At 38.1% G+C, this 24,239-nt stretch overlaps 2 protein-coding genes and 1 pseudogene across 2 annotated transcripts; all 3 read right to left on the minus strand.

Moving 5' to 3' along the window:
* Window positions 1-4,664: 4,664 nt before the first annotated feature.
* Window positions 4,665-5,590, minus strand: LOC102392375 (annotated as a pseudogene).
* Window positions 5,591-13,150: 7,560 nt separating this feature from the next.
* Window positions 13,151-17,917, minus strand: LOC102393327 (olfactory receptor 8B3-like). Its single transcript, XM_006046947.3, has 2 exons — window positions 16,969-17,917; window positions 13,151-13,191 (listed from the first exon to the last, which is right to left on the minus strand). The coding sequence occupies exons 1-2, from the start codon at window positions 17,909-17,911 to the stop codon at window positions 13,151-13,153; spliced, it is 984 nt and encodes a 327-aa protein (XP_006047009.3). The 5' UTR covers window positions 17,912-17,917.
* A 4,548-nt stretch (window positions 17,918-22,465) lies between these two features.
* On the minus strand, window positions 22,466-23,408 carry LOC102393017 (olfactory receptor 8B3-like). Its single transcript, XM_025285209.2, has one exon. It carries the CDS (start codon window positions 23,393-23,395, stop codon window positions 22,466-22,468), a length of 930 nt encoding a protein of 309 aa, XP_025140994.2. The 5' UTR covers window positions 23,396-23,408.
* Window positions 23,409-24,239: the final 831 nt, after the last annotated feature.

Here is a 24,239-nt window from a genome sequence, read left to right on the forward strand (position 1 = left end):
CAATTCTCCTAGATCATTACCATTAAAGCTCATCACTTACTTTAGGTTCTCTTTTGATGTATATTATATGGGTTTGAACAAATTTATAATGACATATATCCACCATTATAGTATTATAAGGAGTAGTGTCATTGTCTAAGAATTAATCTGTGCTCTGCCTATGGATCCTTCTCTCCCCTGGCAACTAAGGATGTTTTTACTGTCTCCATAGTTTTGCCTTTTTCAAAATGGTATATAGTTGGAGTCATATAGTATGTAGCCTTTTCAGATTGACTTCTTTCATTTAGTAATATGAATTAAGTTTCCTCCAGTCATTTCATAGCTTGATGGCTCATTTCTTTACAGTGCTGTATAATATAACTGTCTGGATGTGCCACAGTTTATTTATCCACTCACCTTCTGAGGGGTATTTTATTAGCTTCTAGGTTTAAGGGATTATGAATAAATCTTCTATAAAGATCCATGTGCAGGTTTTTATGTGGATATAAGTTTTCAATTCATTTGGGTAAATTCCAAGAAGTGTAATTGCTGGATCTCATGGTAAAAGTAGGATCAGTTTTGTAAGAAATTGCCAAACTGACTTCCAAAGTGGCTGTACCATTCAGAATTCCCATCACCCATGAATGAGAGTTCCTGTAGTTCCACATTCTCTCCAGGACTTCATGTTGCTTATATTCCAGATTTCAGCCATTCTAATATGGTGTACTAGTATCTCATTTATTAAAAAGTATCTCATTTTATTAAATCATGATTGATTTATAATGTTCTGTTAATTTCTGTTGAATAGCAAAGTGATTCAGTTATACATATCTCTGTATATATATTCTTTTTCATATTCTTTTCCATTATAGTTTATTATAGGACAGCAACTGAAGTTCCCTGAGCTATACAGTAGGGCCTTGTCTATCCATTTCCTATATAATAGATTGCACATGCTAATACCAAACTTTCAATCTATCCATCTCCAACCACCACTCCCTTCCCCTGGCAACCATGAATTTGTTCTTTATATCTGTGTGGTTCTATTTCATTGTTGCTTTCATTTGCATTTTCTTGATGCCATATGATGTTGAGCATCTTTTCACATGCTTATTTGTCAATTGTTTATCTTTTTGGTTAGATATCTGTTAAGGTCTTTGACTCATTTATAAATAGTCTTGTTTTCTATTGTATAGCACATGGAACTCTGCTCAATGTTATGTGCCACCAGGATGGGCGGGGGGTTAGAGGGAGAATGGGAACATGTATATATGTGACTCAGTCCCTTGGCCATTCACCTGAAACTACCACAACACTGTTAACCAGCTATACGCCGATACAAAACAAAAATTTGAAAAAAATAAAGAAAGCATCAAGTACTTGGAAGGATCTAGAGAATTTTATGGTTAGTGAAATATCTCATATAGAAACATAGAATAAGGTACCAGTTATATGGGAATCTAAAATATAAAACAAACAAAGGAAAAAAAACTACAGGTGACCAGCAGGGAGAGGAGCAAGATGGGGGTACAGGATTAAGAAATAAAAATTACTATGTATAAGGCAGATAAGCAACAAGGAGTTACTTTATAGCACAGGGAATTATACAATTACCTTGTAATAATTTTAATGGAATATAATCTGTAACAATACTGAAACACTATGTTGTACACCTGAAAATAATGTTGTAAATCAACTATATTTCAATAAAAATGCATTTAAAAAATAAATTCTAGCGTGAAAAGATGTTTGTAGTTAGAAAATTATAATAAAAGAGTCTTGGACAAACCAAAAGGAGTTAATACTATATTTTGAGTGGCCTGATGTAAGATTTCAGGCACAGGAATCAAGGGAGGTAAATTGAACTGGCAAGAGAACATTTAGAATGAAAGACCTATATAGCTATCTAATCTTATCTAAATAATTTATTTCCAAAATATTTTGTATACAATATTTACATGATTCTGTGTACTCTTAAAGTATTTCTACCAAGTATTTAATTAAGAAAACTAGTACTCTTGCCTGGAAAATCCCATGGACGGAGGAGCCTGGTAGGCTGTAGTCCATGGGGTCGCTAACAGTCGGACACAACTGATTGACTTCACTTTCACTTTTCACTTTCATGCATTGGAGAAGGAAATGGCAACCCACTCCAGTATTCTTGCCTGGAGAATCCCAGGGACAGGGGAGCCTGGTGGGCTGCCGTCTATGGGATCGCACAGAGTCGGACACGACTGAAGCGACTTAGCAGCAGCAGCAGCAAGAACTCACAAAGCTATATGTCATCACAGTTTTTAATTATAGATAGGTCTATTTATACAAATAATTCTTCAAGTAAAAAGACAATCAGCAAAATCAATGACAGCACCAAATTCACTCACACTAATTTGACTAAATAAGCTATTTCAAAACTTATCTATCTCATAACGTTTAGCTAGATTTTTTACAACAAATATACATAGGGGAAAATATAGCTATAAGTACTGAATCAACTATGTTGGAAATATTTTATGACCTCAGTAGATATTAAGTCGAATGTTTAATTATTTATTAAACTATAAATGAATATTCAGGGAACATCTAGTAAGTCTGTTATGTTTGATGATAAAAAAGAAAAATAGGTATTTTCAACCTTTATCATATTAACATAATTATCTAAAAACTGAAAATATTCTTATATTTAAAGATGAATTATGATGATTTTATCTACTAGATAACATTTCCAAATAAAATCATCAAAATTCTAATGTAAATGTGTGCTTGTTTGTGGAATTTAATTTTTCTATCAGGTTTTATGAATGAAATATCAATTACTGATCAAAAATTCTCTTTTAACCTATTTTATTGAAGTGTAGTTATGTACAATATTATATGAGTTACAGATGTCCAATATAGTGATTCACAATTCTTAGAGGTTATATTCCATTTACAGTTATTATAAAAATACTGGTTATATCTCCTGTGTTGTACAATATATCCTTAAAGCTTATTTTATACATAATAGTTTATACCTCTTAATCACCTATCCTTTTATTATCTCTTTATTAATATCTCTTCCCACTTCCTTTTCCCCACAGATAAACATAAATTTGTTCTCTACATCAATGAGTCTATATCTCTTTAACTGTATTCACTAATTTTTTACAGTTTTCTGATTTCACATATAAGTAATATCATCTTTATCTTTTTTGCCTGACTTAAACCACTTAGCATAATACCCTCCAAGACCATTGATGTTGCTGTAAATGGGAATTTTTCATTCTTTTGATGGATGAGTAATATTCCATTGTATATATTTGCCACATCTTATCCCTTCAATTTGTTGATGGAGATTTAGGATACTCCCATATCATGGCAACTGTAAATAATGCTGCACTGAATATTGGGGTACAAATATCTTTTTGAATTAATGCTTTCATATTTTTAAGATATATATACAGAAGTGGAATTACTGGACATTTGGTATTTCTATTTCTAGTTTTCTGAGGTAACTCCACACTGGAAAATTCCCACTTTCAAGCTCATTCAGAAACAACTCTCCAGAAGTTCTCTCTGGCCCTTCACAGTTTTTTCTTTTCTTCCATTTTTTTCACAAGATGAACAGTGGCTGCAAAAACTGTCTCTGCAATTTTAGCTGTGTGATTCTGAGCAAGTCACAGAACTGTTTCCTCAACAAAAAAAAATCAGATAAGGAGATTTATTTTTTAGACCATTTGTAAAATTCTATAACACATTATTTTCTACCAATTTAAATTTTCCTCTAATAGAGGGAAGGAGTCAAATTTATGAACTAAAAGAGTAAATATCAACAAGACAATGTTTCTGCCAAATACTTTTGTTTTCTTTTGAAAAGTGGGAAACACATCTTTCTTTGCAAAGGGGAAGCCCTCTTACATAGTTAGACAATGAATCCTGACCTTATGTTTGATAACATACTCTGTAGTCAAATATACCACTGTGCAACTTTTAATCACAATTACAATCCACTGATAGGCAAGTTGAGAACAATTTCAATTATATTTATGACAACACATCAATTGACCAATAAACTAAAAACAGGCATTTTTATTCGTGTGAATTGAGAAAGGTAGATAGAATAGTTTAACTTATTCATTCTCAAGTACCCTCAAGAATAAAAGAATTATGGTTCAACAAATTATTCAATTTCATTATCTATTTTTTTTTAATGTGGCACCTAAAATACAGAACAGGAGCTATTACTAAAAGAAAATCCAGAAAATTTTTGGGAATTTTTACATCTTTACCATGTCCACATTTTTGTCATTACTTGTCTGTGTTGATGGAGTGGTAAGTAACGACAGCGCTGATACAGGAAAGGGCTCTAAGTAATGAAAGCAAGAAAGAAAAGAATTGGTCAGACTGCATACTACTCTATGGCGTACCTTGCATGAGCTGACACACAAGGGAAATAGGAGTGTTATCATCAGATGGGAAAGGTTATTGGTCCCTACTCTCCAAATGCTATGGGATCACTTAGGGCTGAGGATGATTCTCCAGTCAAATAGGCCCACAGTGTTACATTATGTGGCAAGAGAAGAATAGGCATCAGACATTAGACACGAATCCTGTCAAGAAGACATGAGGAAGACAAGGGAAAATGTGAAAAAAGAACGAGCAGGAAAACAAGAAAGACAACCAAGAAAAGGTGGCCTAAATGGTTTGGTTCAGTTTGTAATTCTCTTCAAGGTTTTCTTCACAGCAATTTTGACATCCTTGTTCCTGAGGCTATATGAGAGGGTTCAGCACGGGTACCACATTGGTGGAAAAGAGTGAGAAAAAGTTTCCCTCTTCCACAAACCCAGAGGATGATGGTTTGACAGTGAGCAGCCCAAATCCATAAAATAGACCAACTGTTGTAATATGGGAAAACAAGCGCTCAAGGCTTTGGATCAACCTTTAGATGATGGTATATGGAGAATATTAGAAAGAATCAAAGTGTAAGAAATAAAGATAATGAGGCTAGACACTATTACAACCGTCCCCACAACAGCAGAAACTAAAATCCTATTGGCATAAATGCCGCTGCAGGTGAGCTGTAGAAGTGGGAAGATGTCACACATGAAATGGTTGATGATGCTGGAATCACAAAAGTTCAGCCTCATCATGTACCCTGTGTGGACCATGGCTCCAGGAAACCCCATCACATACGAACCAGACATCAGCAGAGAACACACCTGAGGGGACACGGCCACTGTGGGCAGCAAGGACTTACAGATGGCCACATAGCGATCATAGGCCATGGCTGTCAACACATAGCACTCAGAGCTGACAAAAAAGCAGAAGAAAAATACCTGAGACACACATTCTGTAAAGGAGATAGCATATTCTCAAAAATAAAGCTCATTAGCATTTTGAGGGTAAAGATAGATGAGTAATGAAGATAAATAAAAGAGAGATTGAAGACAAAAAAGTACATGGGGTTGTGCAGGTGTGAATTTAGACAAATTAGATTCATTAAGCACAAATTGTCCACCACAATGATCATGTAGTTCATCAGAAACAGGAAAAACAGAGGTAGCTGGAGTTTAGGTTGTTCTGCCAATCCCATAAGGATAAACTCAGTCACAGAGGAGGCATTTTCCATATTCATTTACTACACAGTCGTGATCTGTAGGAACAGGGGCAGAAACTCAGATTCACAATGGACCTTCACGGACTTTCCCTGTTTCCCGAGTGAGAGCTGAATCTTTTTATAACCACGGCGTAGTCTAAAGAGACTCATCAAAGCATCCAAGCTACAAGACTTGTAATCACTATTCCCGCAGATTCCTCATTTTCTTCTTTCTGTCCTTACTCCTCTTGTTTGTCTCTGTGCTTAAAAAATACTGGTAGACTCCCAGTGTCTCTGCACATCATTCTTCCTCTCTTCAGGCTTTGTTCAGGATCAGGGCTGAAAAGAACAATAAATAGGTGGTGTTCCTCAGAACCCTCAATTTATACAGTCTGAAGTTTGAAAGGAATTGAGACCAAGGTGATTCAACCCTCACCTTCTATTTCCTCCATGCCTCACTGACACTGAACCGTAGGACTCCTTCTACCCTATGATCCTTAGAAGGTCAAAGTTTCTCCTAAGGAAGAAAACAGTACCCATCACTGTGGTCATCAGTCTTCAACAAGCTAAGGGAACAGGCCATAATTTTTATATGAGAATTCTCCCAGAAGGTTTTCTTCACTTGCAAGGACAATATCCACCTTCAGTTCAGCTCAGTTCAATTGCTCAGTCATGTCTGACTCTGCAACCACATGGACTGCAGAAACCCAGGCCTCCCTGTCCATCACCAAATCCCGGAGTTTACCCAAAATCATGTCCATTAAGTCGGTGATGCCATCCAGCCATCTCATCCTCTGTTGTCCCCTTCTTATCCTGCCCTCAATCTTTCCCAGTATCAAGGTCTTTTCAAATGAGTCAGCTCTTTGCATCAGGTGGCCAAAGTATTGGAGTTTCAGCTTCAACATCAGTCCTTACAATGAACACCCAGGACTGTTCTCCTTTAAGATGGACTGGTTGGATCTCCTTGCAGTCCATGGGACTCTCAAGAGTCTTCTCTAGCACCACAGTTAAAAAGCATCAATTCTTTGGCACTCAGATTTCTTTAGTGTCCAATTCTCACACCCATACATGACTACTGGAAAAACCATAGCCTTGACTAGATGGACCTTGGTTGGCAAAGTAATATCTCTGCTTTTTAATACACTATCAAGGTTGGTCATAAGTTTTCTTCCAAGGAGCAAGTGTCTTTTTTTTTTTTTTATTTATTTAATTGGAGGCTAATTACTTTACAATATTGTATTGGTTTTGCCATATATCAACATGAATCCGCCATGGGTGTACACGTGTTCCCAATCCTGAATCCCCCCTTTCACTTCCCTCCCCATACCATCCCCCTGGGTCATCCCAGTGCACCAGCCCCAAACATCCTATACCCTGCATTAAAAGTGGACTGGTTATTCATTTCTTATATGATATTATACATGTTTCAAGTGTCTTTTAATTTCATGGCTGCAGTCACAATCTGCAGTGATTTTGGAGCGCAAAAAAATAAAGTCAGCCACTGTTTCCCCATCTATTTCCCATGAAGTGATGGGACCAGATGCCATGATCTTAGTTTTCTGAATGTTGAGCTTTAGGCCAACTTTTTCACTTTCCTCTCTCACTTTAATCAAGAAGCTCTTTAGTCTTCTTCACTTTCTGGCATAAAGGTGGTGTCATCTGCATATCTGAGGTGATTGATATTTCTCCTGGCAATCTTGATTCCAGCTTGTGCTTCTTCCAGCCCAGTGTTTCTCATGATGTGGACTTTGCATGTAAGTTAAATAATCAGGGTGACAATATACAGCCTTGACGTACTCCTTTTCCTATTTGGAACCAGTCTGGTGTTCCATGTCCAGTTCTAACTGTTGCTTCCTGGCCTGCATACAGGTTTCTCAAGAGGCAGGTCAGGTGCTCTGGTATTCCCATCTCTTTCAGAATTTTCCAGTTTATTGTGATCCACACAGTCAAAGGCTTTGGCACAGTCAATAAAGCAGAAATAGATGTTTTTCTGGAACTCCTGCTTTTTCGATGATCCAGCAGATGTTGGCAATTTGATCTCTGGTTCCTCTGCCTTTTCTAAAACCAGCTTGAACATCTGGAAGTTCACAGTTCATGTATTGCTGAAGCCTGGCTTGGAGAATTTTGAGCATTACTTTACTAGTGTGTGAGATGAGTGCAGTTGTGCGGTAGTTTGAGCATTCTTTGGCATTGCCTTTCTTTCAGATTGGAATGAAAACGGACCTTTCCCAGTCCTGTGGCCACTGCTGAGTTCTCCAAATTTGCTGGCATATTGAGTACAGCACTTTCACAGCATCATCTTTCAGGATTTGAAATAGCTCAACTGGAATTCCATCACCTCCACTAGCTTTATTCATAGTGATGCCTCCTAAGGCCCACTTGACTTCACATTCCAGGATGTCTGGCTCTAGGTGAGTGATCACACCATTGTGATTATCTGGGTCATGAAGATCTTTTTTGTACAGTTCTTGTGTATTCTTGACACCTCTTCTTAATATCTTCTGCTTCTGTTAGGTCCATACCATTTCTGTCCTTTATTGAGCCCATCTTTGAATGAAATATTCCTTTGGTATCTCTAATTTCCTTGAAGAGATCTCTAGTCTTTATCATTCTATTATTTTCCTCCATTTCTTTCCACTGATCACTGAGGAAGGCTTTCTTATCTCTCCTTACTATTCTTTGGAACTCTACATTCAAATGGGTATGTCTGTCTGTCCTTTTCTCCTTTGCTTTTCACTTCCTTTCTTTTCACAGCTATTTGTAAGGCCTCCTCAGACAGCCATTTTGCTTTTTTGCATTTCTTTTTCTTGGACATGGTCTTGCTCCCTGTGTCCTATACAATGTCATTAACCTCCAACCATAGTTCATCAGGCACTCTATCAGATCCCGTCCTTTGAATATTTCTCACTTCCACTGTATAATCATAAGGGATTTGATTTAGGTCATACCTGAATGGTCTAGTGGTTTTCTCCACTTTCTTCAATTTAAGTCTGAATTTGACAATAAGGAGTTCATGATCTGAGCCACAGTCAGCTCCTGGTCTTGTTTTTGCTGACTGTATAATGCTTCTCCATCTCTGGCTACAAAGAATATAATCAATCTGATTTCAGTGTTGGCCATCCAGTGATGTCCATGTGTAGAGTCTTCTCTTGTGTTTTGGAAGAGGGTGTTTGCTATGATCAGTTCGTTCTCTTGACAAAACTCTATTAGCCTTTGCCCTGCTTCATTCTGTACTCTAAGGCCAAATTTGCCTGTTACTCTAGATGTTTCTTGACTTCCTACTTTTGCATTCCAGGCCCCTATAATGAAAAGGAGAACTTTTTTGGGTGTTAGTTCTAAAAGGTCCTATAGGTCTTCATAGAACCGTACAACATCAGCTCCTTCAGCGTTATTGGTTGGGGCACAGACTTGGATTACTGTGATATTGAATGGTTTGCCTTGGAAAGGAACAGAGGTCATTCTGTCATTTTTGAGATTGCATCCAAGTACTGCATTTCGGACTCTTTTGTTGACTATGATGGCTACTCCATTTCTTCCAAGGGATTCCTGCCCACAGTAGTAGATATAATGGTCATCTGAATTAAATTCACCCACTCTAGTCCATTTTAGTTCGCTGATTCCTAGAATGTTGACATTCACTCTTGCCATCTCCTGTTTGACCACTTCCAATTTGCCTTGATTCATGGACCTAACATTCCAGGTTCCTATGAAATATTGCTCTTTACAGCATCGGACATTGCTTCTATCACCAGTCACATCCACAGCTGGGTATTGTTTTTGCTTTGGCTCTGTCCCTTCATTCTTTCTGGTGTTATTTCTCCACTGATCTCCAGCAGCATATTGGGCACCTACCAACCTGGGGAGTTCATCTTTCAGTGTCCTATCTTTTTGCCTTTTCATACTGTTCATATCCAACTTAATGAGCTCCAAAATAATCAGTCGACTAAAGTAGAATTCATTTCATACCCTGTAGTTCTGGGGAAATTGATTAGGAGCACAGAAAATAATTCTCTCCCTCGTGATTTCCTTTCAAGTTAAATAAGCCCACTGACAGTAGAAATTAATGGGTTTTTTTTCCATTCTGTGTCACAGATCTTTTGAGATACAATACACTACTCAGTTTACAATTTTAAAATAAGTATTCTCCTTAATCCCCGAGGCAGAGGAATGTGTGTTCCAATATTTACTTTTTTTATCATCTCTTGGAGTCTATGTCCAGTTCCTAAAACAAAAGAATAGCTGGGGCATTGTTGCTTTACCATGTAGTGTTGGCTTCCAGGTACAGTATTGCAAATCAATAATAATTATATATTTATCCTCCCTCTTGAGCCTCCCTCTCCCCATCATCCCACCCATCCAGGTTGTCCCAGAGTGCCAATCTGGGCAGTGTTCATATAGTGCTATGTAGCAGCTTCTCACCATCTACCCATTTTACATATGATAGGGTATATATGTCAATCCTATTCTCTCAATTAGTCCCAACCTCTTTTCCCCTTTTGGTTCACAAGTTTTTTCTCTACATCAGTGTCTCCATTCCTTCCTTGTAAATAGGTTCATCAGTACTAGATTCCATATGGAATCTAGAAAAGCTATATTTTATATACTGTTATATATATACATATATATACATATAACATATATACTGTTATATATATACATATATATACATATAACATATATACTGTTATATATATACTATATATGTATATATATAGTATATATATCTATGTGTGTATGTGTGTGTATGTGTGTGTGTGTTAATCCTGGTAGCTCAGCTGGTAAAGAATCTGCCTGCAATGCAGGAGACCCCTGTTTGATTTCTGGGTCAGGAAGTTCCCCTGGAGAAGGGATATGCTACCCACTACAGTATTGTTGCCTGGAGAATCCCCATGGACAGAGGATCCTGGTGGGCTACAGTCTATGGGGACACAAACAGTTGGACAAGACTGAGCAACTAAGCACAGCACACATACAGTATTTGTTTCTCTCTTTCTGACTTACTTCACTCTGTATAATTGGCCCTAGGTTCATCCAGCTCACTAGAACTGACTCAAATGTGTTCCTTTTTATGGCTGAGTAATATTTCAGTGTATATATGTACCACAACTTCTTTATCCATATACCTGTCTGGAACAGTTAGGTTGCTTCTGTGTCCTGACTATTGTAAATAGTGCTACAATAAAATTGGGGTAAATGTGTCTTTTTCAATTATGGTTTTCTCAGGATATATGCCCAGTAGTTGGACTGATGAGTCAGTGGTAAAGAACCTGCCTGCCTGCCAATGCAGGAGACATAGATGCAGTTTCAATCCCTGGGTCTGGAAGATACCCTGAAGGAGGACATAGCAACCCATTCCAGTGTTCTTGCCTGGCGAATCCAAAGGACAGAGGGACCTGGTGGGCTACAGTTCATAAGGTCACAGAAAGTCAGACACAACTGAAGTGACTTAGCTTGCTTGAATCCATAAGGTTGTTTTATTCCCAGTTTTTTAAGAAATCTCCATACTGTTCTCCATAGTGGCTATATTAATTTATGTTCCCACCAACTATGCAAGAGGTTTTCCTTTACTCCATATGCTCTCTAGCAATTATTCTTTGTAGATTTTGATAATGGTCATTCTGACTGGTGTGAGGTGATATCTTACTGTAGTTTTGACGTGCATATCTCTAATAATGAGCTACGTTGAGTATTTTTTTCATGAGTTTATCAGCCACCTGTATGTCTTCTTTGGAGGAATGTCTATTTAGGTCTTCTGCCCATTTTTTGGTTGGGTTGTATATTTTTCTGAGAGTGAGTTGTATGAGTTGCTTGCGTATTTTGAAGATTAATCTTTTGTCAGTTGTCTTATTTGCAATATTTTCTCCCATTCTGAGGGTTGTCTTTTCATTTTGTTTATATTTTTCTTTGCTGTGCAAAAGCTTTTTCATGCTTAGCTGTTCAGTCATGCCTGACTCTTTGCAACCCCATAGACTGTAGCCTGGTCTGGAGTCCTCCAGGCTCCACTCCATGGGACTTTCCAAGCAAGAATACCAGAGTGGGGTGCCATTTCCTTCTCCAGGGATCTTCCCGGCCCAGGGGTCAAACTTGCATCTTCTTCCATGTCTCCTACATTGTAGGCAGGTTCTTTACCCGCTGAGCCATTCGGGAAGCCCTAGTTTAATCCTATTTTTTAATTTTATTTTTATTTCCATTACTCTAGGTGGTGGGTCAAAGAGGATCTTGCTGTGATTTATGTCAGAGTGTTCTGCCTACATTTTCAGAGTTTATAGTTTCTGACCTTACATTTAGGTCTTTAAGTTTATTTTTGTGTATGGTGTTAGGAAGTGTTCTAATTTAATTTTTACATGTAGCTGTCCAGTTTTCCCATCACCACTTATTGAATAAGCTTTCTTTTCTCCACTGTATAGTATATTCTTGCCTCTTCTGTCAAAGATAAGGTGCCCATAGGTGTGTCGGTTTATCTCTGTGCTTTCTATCTTGATCCATTGGTCTATATTTCTCTTTTTGTGCCAGTACCATACTGTCTTGATTACTCTGGCTTTGTAGTATGTTATGAAGGCAGGAAGGTTGATTCTCCAGTTCTATTTTTCTTTCTTGAGATTACTTTGGCTATTTGAGGTCTTTTGTGTTTCCATAAACTTGTGAAATTTTTTTGTTCTAGTTCTGGAAAAATGTCATTGGTAATTTGATCAGATTGCATTGACTCTAAAGGCTGCTTTAGGCAGTACATTAACGCTCACAATATTGACTTTTCCAATCCAAGAACATGATACATCTCTTCATCTGCTTTGTGTTTTCATCAGTATCTTGTAGTTTTCTGCATACAGGTCTTTGGTCTACTTAGGTAGGTTTATTCTGAGATATTTTATTCTTTTAGTTGCGATGGTGAGTGGGATTTTTTTTTTCCTTAATTTTTCTTTCTGATTTTTTGTTATTAGTGTATAAGAATGCAAGGGATTTGGGGGCATTGATTTTGCATCCTGTGACTTTACTAAATTTATTGATTAGCTCTAGTAATTTTCTGATGGTATCTTTAGGGTTTTCTATGTACAGTATATCATCTGCAAAGAGTGAGAGTGTTACTTCTTCTTTTCCAGTGTAGATTTCTTTTATTTCTTTTTCTTCTCTGATTTCCATGGGTGGACTTCCAAAACTTTGTTGAATAACAGTGGTGAAAATGGCTATTAATTGTAATTGTCTTGTCTTGTTCCTAATCTTAGAAGAAATGTTTTCAGTTTTCTACCAGTGAGAATAATGTTTGCTGTTTTTTACATATTACTTTTTAAAGAACTTTATGAAGTCATTTTAAGAGAGAAAAACAAATCAAAGGGGGAATCCATTATCCCACAACCACCACCACCAAAAAAGAAAAGAAAAACCCTCAACATTAAAATAATAATTGCATATGTATTATTAGATATTTCAGATGTAACAGAAGTATCTGGGGAAGTCTCCAGTTTCAAAAGTTGTTTACTAGTAAGCAATCCCTGCTGGATCTTCCCCATCGGCTCCTTCAGATCCCCACCTCATCCTTCTGCAACTTTCTCTGGACCCCTCCCTGAAGGTTGGCTTTTGTGGGCTACATCAGTGGCTTCCTGATTACCTGGTGTCTACTTGGGAACTGTCAGGGGAGGCACTAGCTGAGAGGGAAGAAGGGAGAGGCAAATTACACGCATGGGACTAAGACATACAAACTACTAGGGAAAACAGATAAGCAAAAAGAATATATTGTATAGTAATTATGACTATTAATTGTGATAATTTTTAACAGAGTACAGCATATAAAAGTAACAACATATCATGCTGTACACATGAAATTAATATGACTATGTAAATCAACTGTGAAAGTGAAAATGAAGTCACTCAGTCGTGTCCGACTCTTCACAACCCCATGGACTGAAGCCCACCAGGTTCCTCCATCCATGAGATTCTCCAGGCAAGAGTACTGGAGTGGCTTGCCATTTCCCCAGGGATCAAAGCCGGGTCTCCCATATTGTAAGCAGACTCTTTACCATCTGAGCCACCAGTTTGGGCAACGAAGTGAGGGAAGACAGAATATTTGCTAAAGGACTATTGTCCAGCTCCTAAGTATACATCTAAGGGACTGCACCAAGTTAGGCATATTTCCATGTGCTTATTGGCCATTTACACATGCCATTTACACACATGGATTTGTCTTTCAAATGATTTGCAAATATATGAAACTGTATTTTATCATTGAAATATATTTTAGTTATCAAATTGCCATGTATTTTGGATACAATAAATTTATCAAATCTATGCACTGCAAATATTTTTCTAGTATATGGTTTGCTTATGAATATTTTTGATAGGTATTCTAATTTTAATGAAGTTTACCTTTTTTCTCCTCTTTGGGATCTCCTGTTTACTAGAATATGTCTAAGAAATCTAGGCCTACATGAAGACATTTTCCTATGTTTTTTTAGACACATTCAAGTTTTGTGTCTATTGTTTTGATCCACTTTAAATTAATTTTTGTGTATGTTGTTAAATAGAGATCAAGTTTAATAGTTTTCTCATGAAAGTTAATATTTCCAAGCATCAGGTTCTTAGTTTTTCTTTCTCTCTGGAACTGGCTTATTACTTGGTTAAAAAACAATTAACTGTACAGATGAGGATCTTTTCTGAATCTTCTATTTTATCTGTTATTCATTCATCTGTTTTATAACAAGAAACTCAGTCTTTATTTGAACATTACACTAAGCTTTAAAATCAGTAAGTTCTTTGTGTCACTTAAAGTTCTCCAAGGAGCAAAGGCCAAGAAATATTAGATTTGCAAGACATTTATTACTTCCCTGATAGCTCAGTTGGTAAAGAATCTGCCTGCAATGCAGGAGACCCTGGTTCAATTCCTGGGTCAGAAAGATCTACTGGAGAAGGGATAGGCTACCTACTCCCATATTCTTGGGCTTCCCTTGTGGCTCAGCTGGTAAAGAATCTGACCGGAATGTGGGAGACCTGGGTTCGATCCCTGGGCTGGGAAGGTCCCCTGGAGAAGGGAGCAGTTACCCATTCCAGCATTGTGGCCTGGAGAATTCCAGGGATTACATAGTTCATGGGGTCTCAAAGAGTCAGACACGACTGAGGGACTTTCACTTTCTTTCACTTTCAAGACACTTATTATAAAAAAGTCAATGAAGGCTAAAATAGGCAGCTGAAAATCCATGAGAAAGGCCTTCAGACCTCAATGAAAATCTGACATATAAGAAAGGAGACAGAGAAGGAAAATCCCAGGCCACAGTGCAGTTCTATAATTCTCATTAATAATGATAGAAAGTCCCTAACCAAAAACTGTCTATCGGGAGATACATGTATAATATATAACATATAAAATGGCCAGCTCCTGTGTGACCCACCAAGCTAAACTGTTGGCTGAGGACATCTCAGAGTAAGCATGGACCCTGCCTGAACATTGGTGGATCCAAAGCAGTATAAGCTATAGACAGTGACTGATGCTCCCTACAGCTACTTATCTTGACTGGGAGCTGAGCATCATGTCTAGAGCTGTGAAAGTCCACCCTCAAAAAAATAAATGATACCCCAAAGTTCTTTCTGATTTATTTAGTTACTAGTATTTGTATTTATTATAATATTCCCTTAATTATTATTTATAACAATAAAATTTATTATTGTTGTTACTCAAACAAGATAACACAATTTAACAAGTATTTTTTATCCTGCAAATACATCTGATATTCTAAATATACAAGCTGAAAAGGCACTGGAGAAATAGGAAACTTACAGAAAACAGCATCTACTTTAAATCTGTTAATTACCTTATCAGTGAGACAAGGTGCTACAATCAAATGTTGAAATCCTAACGCCCCAATGATGATGATATTAAAAGAAGGGACCCTTAGGAGGTATTTAAGTCATGAGGATGGAACCCTCACAATTGAGATTAGTGCATTGTAAAAGACATTTCACAGAAATCACTAGCCCCTTCCACCAAGTAAGCATATAATGAGAAAGGTGTAGCCCAGAAATGTGCCCTCACTCATTTATGCTGTTACTCTGATCCTAGACTTCCAACATTCAGAACTGTGAGAAATAAATTTCTGTTGTTTATAAGTCATTGAATCTGTGGTATTTTGTTACACTACCCTGAATGCACTGAAACAGGCTTAAATAAGCTCAAGAACCATTGAAAGGAATATAGTTTATTATCATTAGCATATGACTTTTTTCATGATAAATCTCATTAGATGAATAAAACAATGTCTAACATATTTCTCCTAACTTAATGTGCAATTTTTCCTTTAAAGTGATAACAGACTCTGCAGTAAGAAATATATGCTCTTTTTCAAAATATTTTATGTCATTTTATATAATAATGAATGCAAGTTTTATAATAAAGCAGCCAGTGCCCTTACTGGGATCCTAAGGTACATGTGTATTATTCCTTTAATTGTATTCTGTTAACGCCATCTTTGGCAATAAAAGACGGAACTACATATATTCTCTTTAATATTACATGACCTGGGCTGATGGAGGCTCTCAAAAACAGGCGATACTATGGTACAGATTTTGCAATTTGCCAAGGGCATAAGAAAGGACAAAACTAAAAAGTAAGTTGACAAGAAACAGAACAAAAGGAAAAGATCAGAGACTATGATAACACTTTAAGTTATATACTAGTTTGTATTAAGACAATTTATTGAATCCTGTTGCCTATACCAGCAATATTATCAACAAGCATGAGAATGCTTCTGTAGTATTTGGCACTTCTGTGTTTAGATAGGCAAAGTGTAATTTTAAATTTCTATGATTTATACTTCATCACATTTGTACAGAGTAGGAGTAACACAGAAGATAGAAGTATAAAAAATTGTATTTAAAAAAGTCAGCATATTTCTTCCTTTTATAAACAAGGTACTATTCACTAAACTGATATGAGGTACAAGAAATACAGGGGACAAATATGAGATAAGACCAGCAATGAGGAAGTAATAAGACAAGTCTATTATTCCAAATACAACACAATCTGTGGAAGCAACATGGTGATAAACAAAGAATCTTCTTGAAAAACAATAAAAACTAATAAAAACTTGAGTTGTTTTATAATATTGCCACTTCAAATTAGAACATGGTTCTCCTCTGGGTTTTTTTTTTTTTAATTTAAATTTATTTATTTTAATTGGAGGCTAATTACTTTACAATATTGTATTGTTTTTCCCATACATCAACATGAATCTGCCACAGGTGTACACGTGCTCCCCATCCTGAACCCCCCTCGCACCTCCCTCCCCGTACCATCCCTCTGGGTCATCCCAGTGCACCAGCCCCAAGCCTCCTGTATCCTGCATCAAATATGGACTGGCAATTCATTTCTTATATGATATTATACATGTTTCAATGCCATTCTCCCAAATCATCCCCCACTCTCCCTCTCCCACAGAGTCCAAAAGTCTGTTGGGTTTTAAACAGGGATTTCCTCAGTGTCACTTTGATATCCTTGTTCCTCAAACTATAAATCAAAGGATTGAGCATGGGCACCACATTAGTATAAAAAATAGAAGAAATTTTTCCCAGGTCCATAGATTCAGGAGAAGAATATTTAAGGTACATGAATGCTGCTGAACCAAAAAAAAGAAAAAGAGCAATCACATGGGAACTACAGGTACTAAAGGCTTTCAATCTTCCTTGAGAAGATTTGATATGAAGAATGCTAGTAAGGATGAAGATGTAAGAAATTAGGATGGTGAAACTGGGTACTGTGATGTTAATACCCACGACAATGAGAACTACCACCTCATTGATATAGATGCTGGTACAAGAGAGTTGGAGGAGTGGGAGGATGTCACACAAGTAATGGTTGATGACATTCACATTGCAGAAGGTTAGTCTAAGCATGCACCCTGTGTGAGCAGACGCCCCAGCAAACCCCATCACATATGCAGCCAAAGAGAGCACCAGACAGACCTGATGGGACATGGAGACCTTATACAGCAAGGGATTACAGATGGCCACATAGCGATCATAGGCCATTGAGGTCAACATATAGCACTCAGAGATGACAAAAAAGAGAAAGAAAAACAGCTGAGTCATGCACCCTACATATGAGATGGTATTCTCCCTGAACACAAAGTTCATCAGCATCTTGGGGGTGAAAACAGAAGAGTAACAGAGATCAATGAAGGACAGGTTGAAGAGGAAATAGTACATGGGGGTGTGGAGGTGAGAATTTAGACCAATAAGAATGATCAAGCCCAGGTTGCCCACCATGGTGACAACATAGATCATTAGAAACAGGTGAAAGAGGGGTTGCTGGAGCTCTGGACGGTCTGTTAATCCAGCAAGAATAAATTCAGTCACTAAGGAGTCATTTCTAGCCAGCATTCTATTCTCAACTTCAGAAATCTGTGAGAACAGAAGAAAATTTCATTAGCAGGGAAAACAGCTCTTTCCTTACAGAATCACTTTTATACATGTTTTATTTATGAGACACCGTCTCAGACTGGCAGAAATCATGTAAGTCCTCCTCTGCTTCATAGTGTCTGGAGGCACGCACATCTCAACATTTAAATCACTATTTTTTATTAAATTTATTTATTTTTAATTGAAGGATAATTGCTTTACAATATTGCATTGTTATCTACCAAACATCAACATGAATCAGCCATAGGTTTACCCATGCCCCCTCCCATGTCTTTTGCTTTCATGAGTTGTATGGGACAAATCATGGCTCTAACTTTATTTTTACTAAAAGATAGAGGGATGGGGTGGAGAAGGCAATGGCACCCCACTCTAGTACTCTTGCCTGGAAAATCCCATGGACGGAGGAGCCTGGTAGGTTGCAGTTCATGGGGTCACTGAGAGTCAGACACGACTGAGCGACTTCACTTTCACTTTTCACTTTCATGCATTGGAAAAGGAAATGGCAACCTACTCCAGTGTTCTTGCCTAAAGAATCCCAGGGATGGGGGAGCCTGGTGGGCTTCTGTCTATGGGGTTGCACAGAGTCGGACACAACTGAAGCAACTTAGCAGCAGCAGCAGAGGGAGGGGGTGGCTGAGGAAGAAATCTACCTGTTGATGAGTTTCAGTGGTGGGAATGTATTCCCATCTCTCTAACCTATTCATCTGACCAGCCATTTTTTCATTCCTACTCAAGTTTCCATCACTCTATTAGATATCTCAGTTTCCCTATGATGACCTTCAAGAAAGAGAGAATTCCTATAGAGCAGAGGCCACACCAATATTCTGCTTCCTGGAAGAAGGTTGTTAACAGTCTATAGGATTTACAGACACTTTACTACAAGATATTATAAGCTCAATAATTGGTAACAGGTATGCAGGAGAACCTTGGTGGCCTAAACTTTATACTTAACCATATACTCTACTGTTTCTACACATTTTCCTGCTCTATTCCATCCTAGAGGAACAGAGGATGAATAAAGTACAAGGTGGATGTACTTTACCATGTTTTGTAAGATGGCATGAAAGAGAAATAAATTAATTTGGGTGCTGATTAAATTAGCCATTAAGTTAGTGAAACAAACCAAGCTGTATTCTTATTATGACATATAAAGTTGTATGATACATATATTTCAACAAAAAAATTTTAGGAGAAAAATATTTTCTTCCTCTGATATTGCTATGTTCTGGATTTGTCACTTGGAACTGCTATAGTTCCCCTGTTACCAGAACGAGGACAAAGCCAACACAGAGGATATGCTCAGAACAATACAAGCAGTTGAGTCAGAGATCCAGACCTTGGAGTTTCTTGTTATTCAATATAAATACTTTTCCTCATTTTTTAGCGACAAGAGAAAAAGAAACCTGGTTAACTCACATTCCTTCCATTGAGGGAACTCAGAGCCAAGGGAGCTTCATATGTGTTTCACCTCCACTCTTCTGGAAGAGCTGGCTTTGGAGATGTCGACGCTAAGCAGATACAGTCACAGAATCTTCTCCCTGTGTTGGCAAAAGAGTCAGAGCACTGATATGACAGTCTGAATGACAGGAGTTAGTCTAAGGTTCAGGTTAAAGTTGTACCTATAAATCTATTAGGAGACTGTAAAGGGAAACCATAGACTTGGCAGCTACATCACCATGTTATAGAGCACATGGCATTTGCTTAAGGCTTGTAATTTTTTTTATATCTGATTAGAAATCCAGGGGTAAGTCTCCCCTAAGACATTCCCATTGTGATACACTCTGCAGGCAAGAAATTGGTGCCTATTTTTACACCCTAATCATGATAGTAAATGTTAGTTTTCCTTCAGGGAACGTACATCCCCTGGGACAGAAAAAGATCCTCTCTATGCTTCATAAAAATGAAAATAATTAATGTCACTTAAAATTTCATTAACTGTCATTCCAGGTAACATATTAATTTTTGTAAAAATTTATAAACACTTCAGTAAAGGTTATTTGCTTTGTAAAATAGATTGTATCTTTAAATATTTATGAACATTTTATAGACATATAGTAAAAGGATATTTTTATTGCTTTTAGACATTATTGTTTCAGTAAAATGCTATTAGGTATAATTCTAATCCAACATTTAGTTTGGGCTGTTCTGACTCAGTATGTCTTTGCTTTTAATAAATTAAATCTATAAGAAAATCAGGGGCTTCCCTGGTAGATCAGCTGGTAAAGAATCTGCCTGGAATCCAGGAGACCCTGGCTCAATTTCTGGGTCAGAAAGATCCCCTGGAGAAGAGATAGGCTGCCCACTCCAGTATTCTTGGGCTTCCTTGGTGGCTCAGACAATAAAGAATCCACCTGCAATGTGGGAGACCTGGGTTCAATCCCTGAGTTGGGAAGATCTCCTGGAGGAGGGCATAGCAACCCACTCCAATATTCTTGCTTGGAGAATCCCCATGGACAGAGCAGCCTGGAGGGCTACAGTCCATGGAGTCACAAAGTATCGGACATGACTGAGTGACTAAGCATAGAGCACGTAAGAAAATCACTGTTCAAAGACTTCTATTTTTTTTAATATAAATTTATTTAAATTGGAAGCTAATTACTTTACAATATTGTATTGGTTTTGCCATACATCAACATGAATCCACCACAGGTATACATGTGTTTTATTTCAAGAAAATATGACTTTAGAATTCCTAGATATGTATTACAGAGAAAGCAATGGCACCCCACTCCAGTACTCTTGCCTGGAAAATCCCATGGATGGAGGAGCCTGGTGGGCTGCAGTCCATGGGGTCGTGAAGAGTCGGACATGACTGAGCGACTTCACTTTCACTTTTCACTTTCATGCATTGGTGAAGGAAATGGCAACCCACTCCAGCGTTCTTGCCTGGAGAATCCCAGGGACGGGGGAGCCTGGTGGGCTGCCGTCTATGGGGTCACACAGAGTCGGACACGACTGAAGCGACTTAACAGCAGCAGCAGGTATGTATTAACTTCTATGTGTGCTTCTGAGATTGCAGCTAACATTTATTTTGAAATAAATATAGATTCACAGGGTGTTGCTAAAATAATGTAGAGTCCCTTGAACTCCATCTAGCTTCCTATCATGATGACATCTTTCACAATTGCTGTGTAATAGTAAAGCCAGGAAACGGACACTGGTTTAGTAATGGTAACAAGACTTCAGGACTGCAGACAGTGAGGTTTTAGCAGTTTTATATGCACTGAGTGTTTGCATTGTGTGTGTGTACATGTGTGTAGATCTATGCAATTTGATCCTTTGTATATATTTATGTAGCAACACCACGACTGGATACAGAACTGTTTCACTGCCTTTAGAAATTCTTATACTACTCTTTTATAGTCACACCCATCCCCTTCCACCTTCATCTCTGTTTTCTCCATCTCCATCTCTTTCATCTCCACCTAGACAGTCATTTGGTGGATAATAAATGAAATCAAACAATATGCAATCTCTGATACTGGCTTTTTTCACTAGTCATGATGCCTTTAATATTCATCCCATTTGTTGCATGTATCAATAGCCATTTCCTTTCCTGTTGAGTAGCATTCCATTTTTACAATTTAAGTTTACTCCACCTTCAGTAGTAATTTAAATATTACTATATTCTTGTATTTATACAAAAGTAAATCTGTTTTATTTATGGAAAATGTTTTGGGCGCAGAGGCTAGAAATCACAGTCAAAGCTGGTTCTTCTCTGAATCCTCTTTAAGCCAATCTGAGTCAAGGCTCTCATTCTTCCTTCTCTAAGAATAAAGACTGAGACATCCAGATTTTTAGCAGGTTTTTAATAACCGGTCAAAGACAAGGGGAAAGCAAGGAATGCCCTTCCACTACACTTTGTGAGAGTGTACAGCATCATTACCAGTCATAAGCAAGTTCGTCAGGAAAAGGCATTTGGTTATAACAAAATTTCTATTATCTAAATTTATTATCATTCATTCAATCCCAGTACACATGTGATTGTTTCAGAATTGCAAATCAATACCAGTGTGAGAAACACATTTACCGTCTGGAGTACAGTGCTTGTGTACAGTTTTCTTTTCCCCCTTTTCTCCTTACAATGTACAGTCAAATAAGTAGGTGACACCATCAAAGAAAGAATTTACAGATACACAAAAGAGAAAGTCTACCATGAATCCTATGATGCTAGATTAGAGTCACAGATAACATGTTTCTATTAAATGTGTATTAAGATTCATTGTTATTCAGTCACTAAGTCATATCTGACTCTTTGAAACCCCAAAGACTTGCAGCACACCATAGGAGCCACAGTTTTAGGGGACTGCCACATTTTCTTGGATTTTACCTTCAAAACACCCCAGCAGGTTCTCACAGTGAAGATCTGAGAAAGAACCACCTTGGCTGTCACAGGGAAGGGAAAGACTAATATTTGTAATAATTACTAATAACAAATAGTACTAATTATTGATAACAAATACTACTAATTATTAGTAACAAATAGTACCAGCAAATAGTACAAAAAAGTTCCACTTAGAACACCCTTTTCCTCAAAGTCTTACTCAGTGCAACTTGGACATCTTTGTTTCTCAAACTGTAGATGAAAGGATTCACCATTGGCCCCACAATGGTGTAAAAAACTGTGGACACTTTATCTTCATCCAGAGACCCAGCAGGAAAAGGCTTGAGATACATGAATGCAGATGATCCAAAGAAAAGAGAAACCACAATTATGTGGGAGCTGCAGGTACTGAAGGCTTTGGACCTGCCCTCTGCAGAACGGATGTGGCGGATGTTGGAGAGGATCGAGGTGTAAGAAACGGAGACGGTGACACTGGGCACTATGACACTGACACCCACCACGATGAAAACCACCAGCTCATTGATGGAGGTGCTTGTGCAGGAGAGCTGGAGGAGAGGAGGGATGTCACACATGTAGTGATTGATGATGTTTCCATCACAGAAGGAGAGTCGCAGCATGCACCCAGTGTGGGCCATGGCACCCCCAAGCCCCATCGCATATACACCCACTGTCAGCATGAGGCAGACCTGATGGGACATGGAGACCTTGTAGAGCAGGGGCTTACAGATGGCCACATATCGGTCATAGGCCATTGATGTCAAAATAAAGCACTCATCAATAACAAAGAAGGAGAAGAAGAAGAGCTGAGTCATGCACTCTGCATAAGAGATGATGTTCTGGCTTACAAAACTCATCAGCATTTTAGGGGTAATGACAGAGGAGTGGCAGAGATCAATGAAGGAAAGGTTGAAGAGAAAGTAGTACATGGGAGTTTGCAGGTGAGGGTTCAGACCAATAAGAATAATCAAGCCAACGTTCCCCACCACAGTGACTGCATAAACTGCTAAGAAAATGAAAAAGAGAGGCAGCTGGAGTTCTGGCTGCTGTGTTAAACCCAGCAGGATAAACTCAGTCACTGAAGAGTCATTCCCTGTAGCCATTCTTCCCTAGGACATACCTGGGGAAGAGGACAGAGCGTAACATTAAAATGAGTACCCCCTCTCTCCACCCAACACCACTCTAATGAGAGAGACCCAGAATGCGAGAAGGAACCCCGACCCACCCCTCTGTGCCTTTGTTTTCTCTTCTGTATAAAGGCTGAGGGAATTTTTAAAGATGGATATCAAAAACACTAATGGGCAAGTTCTACAGGGATAAGATTCAGTAACCCCGTGTCCTCATGACAGCAGCATCTCTGCTCCACTTCTGCTCTGACAGTTTACCAGGCCCACCCAATGATTAGTGGTCATCTCAGCAGAGAGAAGACGTGTCATTTCAGGGAGTCCCAGGCTTCCACAGATGAGGTTTGGAAGACAAGTAACAGGACAGATAAAATTCAACACTCACCTCATGAGGACCTGTCCTGCTGGATTAATTGAGCTCAGAGAAATAAAGTCACTTTCATCCTTCCCAAATGTCACATAGAGGACTTCTACAAGCTCTCAGAAAGGTCCTAATGTCTCTCCTTGCTAAATCCAGCACAGAATCAGAACAAAACTCAGATCTGGATCCATTTTGGAAGCTTCCAAATGACAAAATCAAGGTCAGCTCACCTTATTAACTCTTCTCCATTATTTGCATGGAAGGCCAAGTGGCTCTGATGAATTTTGAGGGAGAACAATCTAAAACAGAGTTTCCTATTGTTTTGTTTTCAGTGAGTTTTAGACTAATGAAGCCAGAGCACAGACCTCAGTAGCTCTAGTTCTAACATGCCACGAGTTACAGGTCATGATTTCTGATGGTGGCTCTGCAGAGTGTCCTCTCCAGACTAGAGGGTGGAAATAG

Source organism: Bubalus bubalis, chromosome 5, assembly GCF_019923935.1.
Source record: "Bubalus bubalis isolate 160015118507 breed Murrah chromosome 5, NDDB_SH_1, whole genome shotgun sequence".
Taxonomy (NCBI): domain Eukaryota; kingdom Metazoa; phylum Chordata; class Mammalia; order Artiodactyla; family Bovidae; genus Bubalus; species Bubalus bubalis.